We start from the raw sequence: 17,039 nt of genomic DNA, 5'->3' as shown, positions 1-17,039 counted from the left end.
GGTCTTCTGTTTGCTAGGTTATCTTTTGTTTCTTATACTTAACCTTTTTCCCTTTCTCCTTTAGTTAGTAGTTAAAACACTTTTATTTATTTCTGTGATTGTATGGTTTTATTCAGGTTTTCTCTTCTTGTAGGTTTTAATTCTAGGTTATAGTTTAGGTTTTGTAGCTAACTTTTAATTTATTTTGATTTTAGGCAATTTTAGGTAGGTTTAGTTTAGCACAATTTTCTAGGTTTAAGTATTTTAATTTAGCACAATTTTCTAGGCTTAAGTAGTTTAATTCATTTAGGTTTATTTACAAAAAGGGCTTTGATTTTTAGGTTATATATATATAAAATTCTTAGCACAATTCTTGTAGTTTTAAGTAGTTAAATTCATTAGGTTTATACAATGCAGGTTTTAGATTTAGTTTTTAGATTATTTAAACAAGATTTAACAATAGAAATATCGGTAATTCACTTTAAGTTCTTTTTTGAGGTTTGGAGATAAAATGATAAATATGTTCACTGGGCAAAACTATGTACAAGGTAAGTATTTGTTTTAGCACGTAGATGATTTAACTTTAGCAGGTAAGTAATTTAACTTTAGCAGGTAAGTAATTTAATTTTAGCAGGTAAGTATTTTAGCACTTAGGTAAGTATTTAGTTTTAAGTTTTTAATGTCAACTTATTTATTTTTTCCTTTTTTCTTTTTTTGTTTTAATATTCACTGGGGGGAGAAAATGTTCCGGCGCTTTCAAATTGGTTACAACGAATGAAAACTCCTTGAAGTTTATTTCAACAGCAAACCTGTTTGCCGGTTTGCTGTTGGAAATGTTTACATATTTACTATGTTTTTACATGCAAAACCGTTGCAATGTGTGAGTGTGTGGGTGGAAAGAACAAATGGCAAACTTAACACCACACCGCCACCACCCACAATTTCAACGGCGTTCACTTATGACTTCTTAACGCCCATTCACACTGGGGCACTAAACCCTATATGTGTTCACATTGTGTGAACATGTTCTGCCCCCGCAGTGGTTAGTGTTAGTATTATTAATAAGGATCATCTTGCGGGAGATTTCTAATTGGACCGGACAGCACATAACCCAGCCTGGTCTGGTACCCGTATACGTCACCGATGCCAGAAAATGTCCTGCCCTCCTGGACTATGGCCGAGTACGCATCGGCACCCAACTCAACTTCTATGGGAGTGTTACTTCTGGGGTCCACATCAGCCAAGCTCCCACCGCTAAAATCTCTTGTGGGGTCCTCAAGAATCGGGTCACAATAGGGTCTGTACGGCAGCTCATCGGTCACGAGCGCATGCACCCTTAGCGCCCAGGTCGAGCTCTCGTTTCGAGCCTGGATTTTAAGCGTAGTAAACCGCCGACCCAAGAAGAGGAACGAGCGAAGCCCTATACGCTGGAAAGATGCGTAGGAAATTCTCGACATCGCCGACCCTTGATGGACTAAAGCTCTTACAGACGCCCACAACCTGGCTTCTTCTCCCATGATCCGTATGGTCGCCGTGGGGATCATCACTAAATTCCATCGCAAAACTGGGGCGGTGACGGTGGCTGCAGCGAATTGTCGAGCTGTGGGGCGCCATGGATGAGTGTATGGTGCCTGTAGTCGCAGCGCCGACATGTTGTGAGGGAGGGACAGTCCGGGGCTAGGTGACTGCGCGCCAAGCAGTTCCGGCAGTAGCTTCGGCGCTCTAGAGTCTCATAACGCTGGTAGGGCGAAAGGTTGAGGAACCTCTGGCAGGAGCTCAACGCATGGTCTTCTTGGCACAACCCACATGCGTATTGCCAATGCGCCGGTCTGTCTCTCCTCTCTTCTCTTCGACCCTGCCGTTGATTAGATCGGCTGCGGTTGTGCTGTCGCCTAACACTTGGCTCTGCCCTTGGCTGACGGTTGGGGTTGGCGGCGGCGGCCCCACGCTCTGCTCCTTCTTCCAGTCTCCAGTCCTGGTTGGGTAAATAGGCGGCCATATCTGCAAAAAAAGAGATGGGAGTACTACATTCTTTCATTAAGGAAAATAACCCGACTAGTCAGTCGGAAAACAATTTGACAAGTTTTGTAATGGGTCTGCTTATTGAGCCACTAGCCGTCCGAACGTCGACTACTCTAGTGTTCTGGTCACTACCGGGATAAGTTTTATCAACGCGTCCTAATTTCCATTCATTTGGAGCGAGTCGGTCATCTTTTATAACTACTAAGTCTCCCTCTTTAATGTTCTCCCGAGTATACTTCCATTTCGTTCTGCGATGAAGTTCGTGTAGATATTCTAGTTTCCAACGATTACAAAAATATTGGGAAATGACTTTGAGTCGTTTCCAACGATTAACAAGACTGATATCAGTGTCAGAAATATCGGGCTCAGCTGGTGTAAGAATAGCTGTGCCGATTAAGAAATGGCCAGGGGTTAAAGGAGAGAAATCATTTGGGTCGTCGCTTGCAGGACTAAGGGGTCGCGAATTAAGGCAAGCTTCGATTCGAGTTAAAATCGTTGTGAATTCTTCGAAGGTAAAGTTCATTTTGGGAATACTTTTCTTCAAATGGGTCTTGAAAGATTTAACTCCGGCCTCCCACAAACCGCCCATGTGCGGAGCTCCGGGTGGAATAAACTTCCAATTAAGATCTTGGTGAAAGTTGTTCTGAAGAATACTATTTTGCAGGTTTTTTACAAAGGCAATCCTGTCTCTTTTTAAAAGATCAACTGCCCCTACAAAGTTTGTACCGTTGTCGGAATAGATACAAGCTGGGCAGCCACGCCGGCTAACGAACCTCGAAAAGGCGGCCAAAAACGCATATGTCGACAAGTCGCTTGTCGGCTCTAAGTGTATGGCCTTTGTCGCAAAGCATATAAATACACAGACGTATCCTTTGGTAAGAAAGCAGGCCCTGCCAGAATAACTTTTAATATTGAAGGGTCCCGCAAAATCAACACCTGTATTTGTAAAGGGTCTTGAGAGGAAAGTTCGCTCGGGCGGCAGAGATGCCATTAATTGATTTTGGGTCTTTTTCTTATGAATGATGCACACTTTGCAGTTTCGTATGGTTTTCTTTACAAGTGACTTAAGGCCAAATATCCAGAATTCGGACCTGAGCACTCTTAACATCAATAAATTACCGCCGTGTAATGTTATTTTATGTGTAAAATCGACCAGTAGCTGACTAAGGGTCGCTCCATGTGGAAGAATTATGGGATGCCGCTCGCCATACGTTAAGGCTGTCGATTGTACCAATCTACCATTGGCTCTCATAATTCCTTTAGGGTCTAAAAATGGATTCAGAGTTAGAAGTGAGCTAGCTGAAGAAATTTTTGCCTTTTTCTCCAAGGCTTCGTATTCGGCTAAGTAGAAGAATTTTTGCGTCTGTATGATACTGGATCGTTTTCCATCTTGAATCTCGGTGGCAGTCAGATCCAATGTTGAGGCTCTAAGATGTTGTCTATTAATTCCTGTATTTTTCCAGAGTCTTAAGGCATATGCGTATGCCCGATAAACTTTTGCTAACGACGAAAAATTTTTCAAGGGGTCATCTTTTTGCTCGAAAAGCGTTAGGGCTTTGACCGCCTTGGCTTCTAGGTCTGTTTCATTATGAATTTGATTCGATGGCCACCGGTCTTTTGGCATTGTGAGCCAATGAGGTCCATTCCACCAGAGTCTATGAGCTTTAAGTTCTGTGGGCGAGCATCCTCGGCTGGCTATATCAGCGGGATTGTTTTCTGAGTCTATATGTCGCCAGTTCTCTTGGCCGACATTTTCAGAGATTTCCGAAATTCGGTTTCCCACAAATGTGCTCCAGTGACAAGGAGGCTTTTTCAACCAGGCTAAAACAATGGTGGAGTCTGTCCAGAATTGGGTCGTATAATCCGATATCTGAAGATTTTTCATGGTGCTGGCCGCTAATTTGGAAAGTAAAACCGCACCACATAATTCGAGACGTGGTATTGACAACTTTTTGATTGGTGCCACTCGAGTCTTTGCGGCTAACAGAAAAGTCTGAACATTGTGACCTGGGGTTTCTACTCTAATGTACAACGTTGCCCCGTACGCGCTTTCCGACGCGTCGCAGAATCCATGTATTTCCACAGAACTATTCAATGTAAATGTTATCCATCTTGGAACTTTCAGTAACTCAATATCTTTGCTGTTTCTCACAAAGTTTTTCCAATTTATAAGAGTAAGGGGCTTTAAAGTGTCATCCCAATCGATTTTATCCAACCATATCTGTTGCATTACAAGTTTGGCTACAATTATGATCGGTGCTAGCCATCCGCATGGGTCAAACAGCTTGGCTATAGTAGACAGCACTTCTCGTTTTGTGTAAACATTTCTATTTTCCATCTCTTGGGGCATAAACGAGAAAAAGTTGCCTGATATGTTCCATCTAATTCCCAATGTCTTGGTGGACGCATCTTCAGCGATGTCCAACCAGTTAAGCGGTAATAAATTCTCTTCAGGGATATCTTTTATAATGGTGTGATGATTTGAAGCCCACTTCATAAGTTTGAAACCCGCAGAATCTAGGGCTGCTACTAGTTCCTTTCGGGCCTGAATTGTTTCTTCAACCGTGTGTCCTCCAGCAAGAACATCATCAACATATAGATTTTGCAAAATAATATTGGCTGCTTTTGGATAGGTATCTTTTACATCCTCTGCCAATTTAATAAGAGTCCTCAAAGCTAGGAAAGGCGCACAATTTACTCCAAATGTCACGGTTAACAATTCATAATCCTCAATTGGGTCTTGTGGTGATTTTCTGAAGAGAATTCGTTGAAATTTGGTTTGTCTCGAGTCCAAAAGTATCTGCCTATACATCTTTGTGATGTCAGCATTGAAGGCATACTTAAAAAATCTCCATTTTAAAATTTGTATCACCAAATCCTGTTGTAGAATGGGTCCAGGAAACAATGTGTCATTGAGACTAGTTTTGTTTGAGGATGGGCATGAGGCGTTAAACACAACTCTTAATTTCGTTGTGAGCCTATCAGGTTTAATCACTGCGTGATGTGGTAAATAATAGTTGGGTGTGTCATTAATTTCCTCAGGATTAATCTTTCTCATATGACCGAGTTCCAAATACTCGATAATTGATTTATCATATTCCTCTTTTATTTCGGGTGTTCTCATTAGTTTTTTCTCCATTCGAAAGAATTGGGCTAAGGCAATATTTCTAGAATTCCCCAATTCCTCGCACTTTTTGAATGGGAGAGTCACAACATATCTTCCTTCCTTGTTACGTACAGTTGTATCAATGTAATTTCTTTCGCAGAATTGGTCTTCTTCTGACCGTAAAACTTTTTTAGGGGTCTCTTCCACCTCCCAAAAACGTGTAAGTATCTTTTCTATCGATGTTGTGTTGAGCAAAGCAATTTGTTTTCGTTGAATTGTATTCCCAGGAATGGGTCCTCCAACAATCCATCCAAATTTAGTTTTTTGGGTTAAAATTGATCCAAATGTTTTCATCGGAGTTCCAAGTGCAAATATCAAGGGTCCTATGTCCATACCTATGAGTAAATCGATAGGCTGACTGATATAAAATTTCGGATCGGCTAATTCCAACGATGTAATATCTTGTAGTTGAGATTTGTCTAAGTTTTGTGGCGGTAAATTCGAAGGTAGGGTCTTTAAAACTGGTGCCCACACATCCAGTTTAAAATCTGGGTCAAATTTGGATCGCATTGTAAATAAACAAGATTTTGTAGATGTCTCCGAGACAAATTGACTTAAGCCAGTGACATGAACCAGGTTGCTTCTTGTTGGTAATTTCAAAAGATTTTTCAGTTTCTCAGAAATGAATGTTGATTGTGATCCAGAATCTATCAGAGCTCTGGCATCATAAATTTGTCCTCTGTTTTCAATTTGTACCATGGCAGTGAACAGTAATGTACCTCCAGATTGTTTCTCATTTATGTGTTTATCTTGGAGGGTCAAAGTTGTAACAGTTTCTGGTGCTAAGTTTGTTGTGGACTGTATTTGTTGTGTATGAGTGGCGGCACTGTTTCTAGGTTGTGTCTCCACTCGAGCTAGGTATGTATTTGTTGACTGGGTTTCCGTTCCCTTATGCAGCAAGGTGTGGTGTCTCATTGAACAATTTCGACACCCAAAGCGACTTTTGCAATCTTTCACTCCATGATTTGATGACAAACAGTTGTAACATAAATGCGAAGTTTTTACTAAGTGAATCCGATCGTTGATACTCTTCTTTAAAAACTCTGAGCAATCTCTGACAAAGTGGTTCGATTTGCATAGTTGACAATTTTGAAGATTTGATGCTTTGTTTTGTTGAGGTTGGTTCGTTTTGGGTCTATCTCCAAATTTATTTGTAGGTTTTGTTACATTTGTTTGAAATGTGTTCAAAAATCTAGGTTTGTTGTAAGTGGTTTGTTTCAGCTGAGCAAATTTTGAAGTTGAAGGCTTGATATTTCCCACTGATTCCATGGTTTTGAATTTGTTTGTTAAAAATGTGTTGAATTGTTCCCATGTTGGTAGTAGTTTACAATTGTTGAGTGAGTTCTCGAATTCTTCCAAAAAATTCCTCGGTAACTTTGAAGAGCAAATGTATATTAGAAGAGGGTCCCATCCTTTGACATCGACTTCCAATAATTCCAAGGTCTGAATGCAACTATTGACAGTTCTTTGTAACTTTTGTAGTGAATGGCTTGAGTCGGCCGAAACTCCTGGCAGATTAAAAAGAGTTTTTATCTCCTCATTTACTTGCATTCTCTTATTTTCGTATCTATCCGTAAGATTTTTCCAGGCTAATTCGAATCCATCATTCGTTAATGGAACGTGGCTGATAATCTCCTTTGCTTCCCCAGTAGTTTTTTGTTTTAAATGGAATAATTTTTCGACATTGCTTAATTTTGATCCTGTTATGTAAATCGCCGTAAATAAGTCTCGAAATGTTGGCCATTCTTGATATCCTCCTTTAAATATATTTGTGTCGCATGGTGGTAATCGAGATACGGAAGTAAATTCCTTTTCTTTTCCTTCTTGGGTCATTGATGATTCTCTTTTAGTTTGTTCCATCATCCTTTTATCACGAACATTTTGCAATTGTATATTGATGGCACTTAATGCCTTTTTGTAAGAGTCCATTGCCTCCATATAGTTCTTCCTTAATTTATTTTTGTCAATATCTTTTCCTCCTTCCTCTGCTTTATGTTCTCTACATTCCACATACGCTCTCTTGACTAAACTCCAATGTGAATCTAACTCCATACGGGTTGTCTCCAAAGTGTCCGCCGTGTCTTCTGGGTTGGTAATTGAAAAAATTGAGATATAATCCAACAGGTCGTTGACGCTGTTCGCGTATCTATCGCATAATGTCTTATCCATCTTCCTTTTGTGCGTTTAACTTTCCACAAATTTTGTTTATTTTCCAAAATCCGAAAGAAGGCCAACGAGAAGGACTCTTTGTCTAGGAGTTCAACTTTTCTCTTTCTTTTGATGATCAAAAGTAAGAAAGTGTTTCCTTTTTAATAGTTGACAACGAATAATTGGGTCAAATTTTCCAAAAAACGAACAAAAGCTTTGAAAATATTAAAATATCTTCAAAATTTTCAACCCTGGTAGACCTTTTCACAGGTTTTCGATCCAATACGTGGAGAAAATCTTTAATTTTCGTTAAAATGCTTTCTCAAAAACGTATGCGAATGATTTGGTAAAGCGAAAAGTCAATTGAGAAAATTTATTTTTGAGAGAAAGATGAAAGCATATATTACGTGAAAAAACTAATGAAGAAAAAACAAACAAAACCTTGAAATAATCATCCAACGAGTCGCCGCATCAAGAAGAATCACTGAATTTATCCGAAAAAATTAATTAAAAAAGGTGTATAATAATTTTTCTATCCACCAAACGAACGTCGCAAAATTGTTTGCTGGGATGTCAAACTTCCAAAGGTCGAATATCAATGAGTTTTACGAATGAATAATCCAAATGTGCATAAAATCTCTTACATATCCTTGGCAAGGAGGATTTTATGGCCTTTTGATAAAAAATCTTCTTCAAAATAAGACTTATTTCGAAAGGAATCTGAATGTCTGAATCAAACGCCAACAAAGGAAATCCACAAAAGGCAATAAAAAATCGCAGTAGATACAATTTTGGGTCAAATAAATTAGCTATTGTTTCCAAAAAGTTTTTCGAAAATGAAAAAATTTAAAAAATATTAAAAAAAATTTAAAAAATATTGGGTCTAAACAACATAAGTGATCAACAATTTCACAAAGTTGTATAATTCCCAAAATTATTTCAAATTTAGAAAATATTTATGAAGCAAACGAGCAAAAATTTTCACAAAAAAATTAACCGGAAACGTAATCAAAAATGTGTGCTGGGTTGCACGTATCAAAACGAAGAGAAAATATGTTTTCAACTCCTTTAACCGCCGACCGTGTATAAAATCTCTTGTTGTCCTATAGGAGGAGGATTTTTCTTATAAATTTTCCTTTTAAATTTGATGTGTGTCAAATATTTATCTAAATCGACAAATATTTAAAAAGAACGCTCAAAATGTGTATATGTAGGGTCGTAATCACATAGGAGAAATTCAATAGGGTCTCCAGAATGATAAAAAGCAATAAGTATTAAAAAATTTGGGTTACCACAAAGTGGTTATTCAAGAAAAAATTTTACCAGCAAAATATTTCTGCAATAAATCACAGAAATATTTTGGGTCACAGAAAGTTGCTGAAAATTTATAGAAGTTTATGAAGCAAAATAATAATGTAATAAAGGGTTAGACTAACTACTTTGGCAAAAAAATTATTTTTCAAAATATTTCGTTGTAATTGTGTGCTGGGTTACTAGCCGTCTGTCCAACGGCCGCTTGTTATATTTCGCATGAAATTTATATTGTGGTTAGGTTGAGTATTTCTTTTTGTGTTTTAGGTCTGTGCACCAGACGTTTAAGCTTTATTCAAAGATCTTCCAAAAATGTTTTCAGGTCTGTATCGTTCCAACAGACTACTTGTTTTCAACAAAAAATCCAAAAATATGCTTGTAAGTGATGTATGAGTGTTTCATCGCTGTGTCTGTCCACCAGACTGCAATAGTTTTTCCAAAAATTTCCACAAAAAGGTTTATTAGGTTATGTATGGTTAGATAATCGATGTGTCTGTCCACAGACGTATTATTTTTTCCAAAAATTTTCAAAAAAACTTTCTAGGTTAAGGATTGATGTGTCTGTTCACAGACGTAAAATATTTTTGCCAAAAAAAAAAAAAAAAATATTCTAGGTTAGTTTTTTCAACGTTATCTACGATTAAATAATATGTCTGTCCGCCAGTCATTTACTACATAATGTATATAACCGCTTTTATGTATTTCCCAATTTGTATGTACGCAGAGAATTAAAAAAATTGTTTTTTCTTTCCCAAAATCAATATGGCGTTTATGTATGCTGGGTATGCAAACTTTCCATTAACTATCGTATGTGTTTGTATATATATATGTGTCAATATGGCGCTTATGTACTTGGCCTTGAACTGCACGTTCAGTTTGGTTTCCAATATTTTTTCCACGAAAATGTGTTTTTTCTAGCAAGGTATATATAACCCGATAAAAATGTCCGTCCAAAATAACGGTTTAACCAACGGTTTTATCGAGTCAGTTTCAACAATTTTTGAGTCTTGTGGCAATAGGCAGTGTTACAAGGGTCAAAATTGTTTTTGGGTCACAGTGAGGATATGGGTCAAAGCAAATATTGAGGATTTGCCTGCTCCCAATATTCTCCTTTGGTCGTAATGAAAAAATCCAACAAGTACTCACTTTGTTCCTTGGGTTTAGCTAAGTGTGGGGGTTTTGGGGTCTGTCCTTGTTGTTTTCCTGATGCTCCTTGTTGTTGTTGTGATGTGACGCCTTGTTGTTTTGTAATATGTTTAGTTTACGCGTGCCGAACCGATTTGTTGTTGTATTTGTAAAAAATTAATTGTTCTTTTTGTTTAAAACTTTTTGTGTTTTGTAAAATGTTCACTTTGTTCAAAACGATCTTGTACTTGTCTGCACTCACGTTGTCTTTGAATATATTATGTTTTGTTTTTGTGAATATTTGTGTTTTTAAATTTGTAAAAACTTTTTTGTTCACTTTGTATTTTTTGTATTGTACCCACTGTGTCTTGTTTGTCACTTTGTATTTTTTGTAATGTGTTGTTCAAAACGATCTTGTCTGCACTCACGTTGTCTTTGTACTTTGAGTAACCTCACTTTTTGTTTGTTTGAATTTGTAAAAACTTTATTTGTGTATTTGTATTTTACCCACTGTTTTGTCCACTTAACTTTGTGTTTTAAAATCACTGTGTGCTTGTTCTGTATTGTTTTTTGTTTTTAATTACTTAAAAAACATCACTTTTTTAATCCGGTTCCGGAGGACCAAATGTTTGCTAGGTTATCTTTTGTTTCTTATACTTAACCTTTTTCCCTTTCTCCTTTAGTTAGTAGTTAAAACACTTTTATTTATTTCTGTGATTGTATGGTTTTATTCAGGTTTTCTCTTCTTGTGGGTTTTAATTCTAGGTTATAGTTTAGGTTTTGTAGCTAACTTTTAATTTATTTTGATTTTAGGCAATTTTAGGTAGGTTTAGTTTAGCACAATTTTCTTGGTTTAAGTATTTTAATTTAGCACAATTTTCTAGGCTTAAGTAGTTTAATTCATTTAGGTTTATTTACAAAAAGGGCTTTGATTTTTAGGTTATATATATATAAAATTCTTAGCACAATTCTTGTAGTTTTAAGTAGTTAAATTCATTAGGTTTATACAATGCAGGTTTTAGATTTAGTTTTTAGATTATTTAAACAAGATTTAACAATAGAAATATCGGTAATTCACTTTAAGTTCTTTTTTGAGGTTTGGAGATAAAATGATAAATATGTTCACTGGGCAAAACTATGTACAAGGTAAGTATTTGTTTTAGCACGTAGATGATTTAACTTTAGCAGGTAAGTAATTTAACTTTAGCAGGTAAGTAATTTAATTTTAGCAGGTAAGTATTTTAGCACTTAGGTAAGTATTTAGTTTTAAGTTTTTAATGTCAACTTATTTATTTTTTCCTTTTTTCTTTTTTTGTTTTAATATTCACTGGGGGGAGAAAATGTTCCGGCGCTTTCAAATTGGTTACAACGAATGAAAACTCCTTGAAGTTTATTTCAACAGCAAACCTGTTTGCCGGTTTGCTGTTGGAAATGTTTACATATTTACTATGTTTTTACATGCAAAACCGTTGCAATGTGTGAGTGTGTGGGTGGAAAGAACAAATGGCAAACTTAACACCACACCGCCACCACCCACAATTTCAACGGCGTTCACTTATGACTTCTTAACGCCCATTCACACTGGGGCACTAAACCCTATATGTGTTCACATTGTGTGAACATCTTCTATAAGAAGACCTTATGGTCTTCTATAAGAAGACCTCATGGCTTTCTATGAGAAGACCTCATGGTCCTCTATGAGAAGACCTCATGGTCTTCTATGGGAAGATCTCATGGTCTTCTATGAGAAGACCTCATGGTCTTCTATGAGAAGACCTCATGGTCTTCTATGAGAAGACCTCATGGTCTTCTATGAGTAGACCTCATGGTCTTCTATGAGAAGACCTCATGGTCTTCCATAAGAAGTCCTCACGGTCTGCTATAAAAAAACCTGACGGTCTTCTATAAGAAGACCTCACGGTCGGCTATAAAAAGACCTAGTGGTATTCTATAAGAAGACCTCATGGCGTTGTATAAGAAGACCTCATGGTCTTCTATAAGAAGACCTCATGGTCTTCTATAAGAAGACCTCATGGTCTTCTATAAGAAGACCTTATGGTCTTCTATAAGAAGACCTCATGGTTTTCTATGAGAAGACCTCATGGTCTTCTATGGGAAGATCTCATGGTCTTCTATGAGAAGACCTCATGGTCTTCTATGAGAAGACCTCATGGTCTTCTATGAGTAGACCTCATGGTCTTCTGTGAGAAGACCTCATTGTCTTCCATAAGAAGTCCTCATGGTCTTCTGTAAGAAGACCTCATGGTCTTCTATAAGAAGACCTCATTGTCTCCATAAGAAGACCTCATGGTCTGCTATAAAAAAACCTGACGGTCTTCTATTAGAAGACCTCACGGTGGGCTATAAAAAGACCTAGTGGTATTCTATAAGAAGACCTCATGGCGTTGTATAACAAGACCTCATGGTCTTCTATAAGAAGACCTCATGGTCTTCTATAAGAAGACCTTATGGTCTTCTATAAGAAGACCTTATGGTCTTCTATAAGAAGACCTCATGGCTTTCTATGAGAAGACCTCATGGTCCTCTATGAGAAGACCTCATGGTCTTCTAGGGAAGATCTCATGGTCTTCTATGAGAAGACCTCATGGTCTTCTATGAGAAGACCTCATGGTCTTCTATGAGTAGACCTCATGGTCTTCTATGAGAAGACCTCATGGTCTTCCATAAGAAGTCCTCACGGTCTGCTATAAAAAAACCTGACGGTCTTCTATAAGAAGACCTCACGGTCGGCTATAAAAAGACCTAGTGGTATTCTATAAGAAGACCTCATGGCGTTGTATAACAAGACCTCATGGTCTTCTATAAGAAGACCTCATGGTCTTCTATAAGAAGACCTTATGGTCTTCTATAAGAAGACCTTATGGTCTTCTATAAGAAGACCTCATGGCTTTCTATGAGAAGACCTCATGGTCCTCTATGAGAAGACCTCATGGTCTTCTATGGGAAGATCTCATGGTCTTCTATGAGAAGACCTCATGGTCTTCTATGAGAAGACCTCATGGTCTTCTATGAGTAGACCTCATGGTCTTCTATGAGAAGACCTCATGGTCTTCCATAAGAAGTCCTCACGTTCTGCTATAAAAAAACCTGACGGTCTTCTATAAGAAGACCTCACGGTCGGCTATAAAAAGACCTAGTGGTATTTTATAAGAAGACCTCATGGCGTTGTATAAGAAGACCTCATGGTCTTCTATAAGAAGACCTTATGGTCTTCTATAAGAAGACCTCATGGTTTTCTATGAGAAGACCTCATGGTCTTCTATGGGAAGATCTCATGGTCTTCTATGAGAAGACCTCATGGTCCTCTATGAGAAGACCTCATGGTCTTCTATGGGAAGATCTCATGGTCTTCTATGAGAAGACCTCATGGTCTTCTATGAGAAGACCTCATGGTCTTCTATGAGAAGACCTCATGGTCTTCTATGAGTAGACCTCATGGTCTTCCATAAGAAGTCCTCACGGTCTGCTATAAAATAACCTGACGGTCTTCTATAAGAAGACCTCACGGTCGGCTATAAAAAGACCTAGTGGTCTTCTATGAGAAGACCTCATGGTCTTCTATGAGAAGACCTCATTGTCTTCCATAAGAAGTCCTCACGGTCTGCTATAAAAAAACCTGACGGTCTTCTATTAGAAGACCTCACGGTGGGCTATAAAAAGACCTAGTGGTATTCTATAAGAAGACCTCCTGGCGTTGTATAAGAAGACCTCATGGTCTTCTATAAGAAGACCTCATGGTCTTCTATAAGAAGACCTCATGGTCTTCTAAAAGAAGACCTCATGGTCTTCTATAAGAAGACTTCGTGGTTTTATATAAGAAGACCTCATGGTCTTCTATAAGAAGGCCTCATGGTCTTCTATAAGAAGACCTCACGGTCTGCAATAAAAAGACCTCACGGTCTACTATAAAAAGACCTCATGGTCGTCTATGAGAAGACCTCATGGTCTTCTATGAGAAGACCTAATGGTCTTCTATAAGAAGACCTCATGTTTTTCTATAAGAATACCTCATGGTCTTCTATAAGAAGACCTCTTCGTCTTCTATAAGAATACCTCATGGTCTTCTATAAGAAGACCTCTTCGTCTTCTATAAGAAGACCTCATGGTCTTCTATAAGAAGACCTCATTTTCTTCCATAAGAAGACCTCGTTGTCTTCCATAAGAAGACCTCATGGTCTTCTGTGAGAAGACCTCATGGTCTTCTATGAGAAGATCTCATTGTCTTCTATGAGAAGTCCTCATGGTCTTCTATGACAAGACTTCATGGTCTTCTATGAGAAGACCTCATAGTCTTCTATGAGAAGACCTCATGGTCTTCTATGAGGAGACCTCATGGTCTTCTATGAGAAGACCTCATGGCCTTCTATGAGAAGACCTCACTGTCTTGTATAAGGAGACCTCATATTCTACAATAAAGAGACACTTGGTATTCTATAAAAAACTTAGTAGTCCTTCATAAGAAGACTTGATGGTCTTCTACTGGAAAAGTTCCTGGTCTTCTATAATAAGACGTCATGATTTTCTATGCGAGGACCTCCTGGTCTTTTTTCTGATATAAGAGTACTTCACGGCCTTTTCTAAAAAGATCTCATTGTCTTCTGTAAGGTTTCTCAGAAACATCAGGATCTACAATTGACGACTATTATCCGGGTTTACCTTATGTTCGAGGTCAGTTTGTGGATATTGGCTTTGCCGAAGCGTTCGAGGGCAGGAAGCTGTTTTTCTTCTTAAGCCACTTCGCATTGCAGTGATCTTCGGGCGGACTAATCCTCTTCGCCGCTTTGGAAGAATTGGAGAGATTTGCAATATTCTCCGGCACCTAAGCCTTGTTTCTGTACTTGTTCCTTTTGAACTTACTTGACCATGAACGCTGCGATGAGAGTGAACCTTGCACAGTGTGTCAGTTGCATATGTGGTCATTGCGTTGTGCTCCATAGCTTAGTTTCAGAACACCAAACATTTTGCACAAGATCTATTGCTGGGTTTCGTCCCGTTTTAGATAAGTTAATGAAATTTTAACAATAATTCGAAAAAAATAATTCTAAAATATCACTCTTTCCTGAGAGCTTAACCTCGGCTTTTGTAATATTTAGGCAAAGTGAGAGTTGTAAGCTGATAGTTCCGTATTTTGCACATTGAATTATGATGGGCACACCGCATTTAGTTTTCGGACAAATGACGTTACTTGTCTTTATCCCCTCTGAACTTCACACTTGCATCAATCAATAGACTGTATCACAGAGAGTTTACCAATCACTGTTTGAGTAAATTTCTTAAACCTTCTTATTTTAGATTATCGGTTATATTTTGAAAAAAAAAAAAAAAAATCATATCGGCTGCAGCCGGTTGACATAGTCGAATACCCGAGGAGGGATCAAATTGACCAACATAGACACCCTCTCTAAAAAAGCATGATAAAGAGTTCGTTTTTATCACCTGTGGCTGGGACTCTTGAGACTTTACTCCTTCCCAACATCACAGATAGTTATGCAGTAACCAGCACTGCGCGATATCTCCTCACGTTTCTGTCGAGGACTTAACCAAAACAAGTCGAATAGTGTTGATGACGTTGTTGATGAGACCCGAGCGCGAAACTGAGCGCTTGTCTATAAATCAACTACATACACAACATCAGTTTTGGCACAAAAAGGAAAATCATACATTAATTGAAATTTTCTTTATTTCTTTATTTCTTTATTTCATCTGATTACAGTCTATAGAACAATATTCTTTACAGACTGTGGGAACTTAAACTATATTCAAATACATGTATATTTACTTTATTCATATATGTATATACTTATATAATATATCATTTTATAAATTTTTTAATAGTGTCTTTTAAATGATGTTTTGTTGCACTGAAGTCCACCAATACATCTTTATTAAGCGTATTGTAGTTTATCAAAGCTCTATCAATGGGATTATTGTTTACATAATTATTTCTGTGAAATTCAACTTGAAATAAATTATTATTCCGTAGATTACGACTTGGTACGTGAAAATATATTTTTTCTAATAAATAAGAACAGTCAAGATTTGAATTAAGTAAGTCATAGATAAATAGCATACATTGTACTTTTCTTCTCCATTCTAATGTTTCCAAATTGATTAAAAGGCAACGTGATTCATAACTTGGTATTGGGTGTGAGAAGTTCAAGTGAGCTAAACAATACTTAATGAACTTCCTTTGGACTCTTTCTATCCTGTTAATATGAATATTTACAAAAGGGCTCCAAATAATAGAACCGTATTCTAGCTTTGACCTTACAAATGACTTGTATAATAATTTTAGTGTATATGGGTCACTAAAATCCAAAGAATTGCGTTTTATAAATGCCAGCATTGAGTAAGCCTTTGGGACAATATAGTCTATGTGTTGAACGAATGTTAGTTTATGGTCAAATATAACTCCAAGGTCCTCTTTCTCATCCACTTTTTCCAAGACCTTGTTGCCAAGACAAAACGATATTTGTAATGGATTCCTTAAACGGTTAACTGAGAAATGAAAACACTTGTCAAGATTGAACTTTAAATTGTTGAATGCGCCCCACAATTCAAGGCGATAAAGATCCTCTTGCAACTTTATGGAATCCATTATGGAGTTGACTTTTGAATAAATCTTCAAATCGTCTGCATACAATAGAAATTGGGAATGATGGAAACATTGGGAAATATCGTTAATGAAGATATTAAAAAATAAAGGTCCAAGAATACTTCCTTGAGGAACACCCGTAGTTTGGACGAATGGTTCTGACTCATAAGCACTCACTTTTACTACACATTTTCTATTGAAAAAGTATGATTTTACCCAATTGAGAAAATTAGATCTAACTCCATAGTTGTATAACTTTTTTATCAGTATAGCATGTGAAATTGAGTCAAATGCTTTTGCCAAGTCTGTGTAGATGACTTCAACTTGGGAACCACCTCCAACTTGTCTAAGACAATAATCAACAAATACTGAAAGATTAGTAACAGTGGATCTACCACTATAGAAACCGTGTTGTTGGGGAATAATTATAGTTTTAAAAACAAAGTTTAACTTTTCGTGGATTATTTTTTCAAAGATTTTAGCAATGACAGTTATTTTTGAGATTGGACGATAGGACGAAACATCCTCTTTGCAACCCTTTTTAAATATAGGGTTAATATTTGTAAATTTCCATTTATCGGCAAATAATCCTTCGTGAAGGGATTTGTTGAAAATTAACTTAAGCGGTAGAGAAAGAGATGCAGAACATGACTTAAGAAAATGGGAAGAAAA

General features: G+C 37.3%; 1 protein-coding gene across 1 annotated transcript; it reads right to left on the bottom strand.

The window, feature by feature from the left end:
• Positions 1 to 1,755: 1,755 nt before the first annotated feature.
• On the bottom strand, positions 1,756 to 6,082 carry LOC141386867 (uncharacterized). Its single transcript, XM_073955769.1, has 2 exons — positions 3,213 to 6,082; positions 1,756 to 1,954 (listed from the first exon to the last, which is right to left on the bottom strand). The coding sequence occupies exons 1-2, from the start codon at positions 6,080 to 6,082 to the stop codon at positions 1,756 to 1,758; spliced, it is 3,069 nt and encodes a 1,022-aa protein (XP_073811870.1).
• Positions 6,083 to 17,039: the final 10,957 nt, after the last annotated feature.

The sequence above is a fragment of the Musca autumnalis genome, unplaced genomic scaffold (genome assembly GCF_047663935.1).
Source record: "Musca autumnalis isolate F117 unplaced genomic scaffold, ASM4766393v1 scaffold_5, whole genome shotgun sequence".
Classification (NCBI taxonomy): Eukaryota; Metazoa; Arthropoda; class Insecta; order Diptera; family Muscidae; genus Musca; species Musca autumnalis.
The sequence above is the reverse complement of the archived record's forward strand: the minus strand, read 5'-3'. Positions and strand labels throughout refer to the sequence as shown.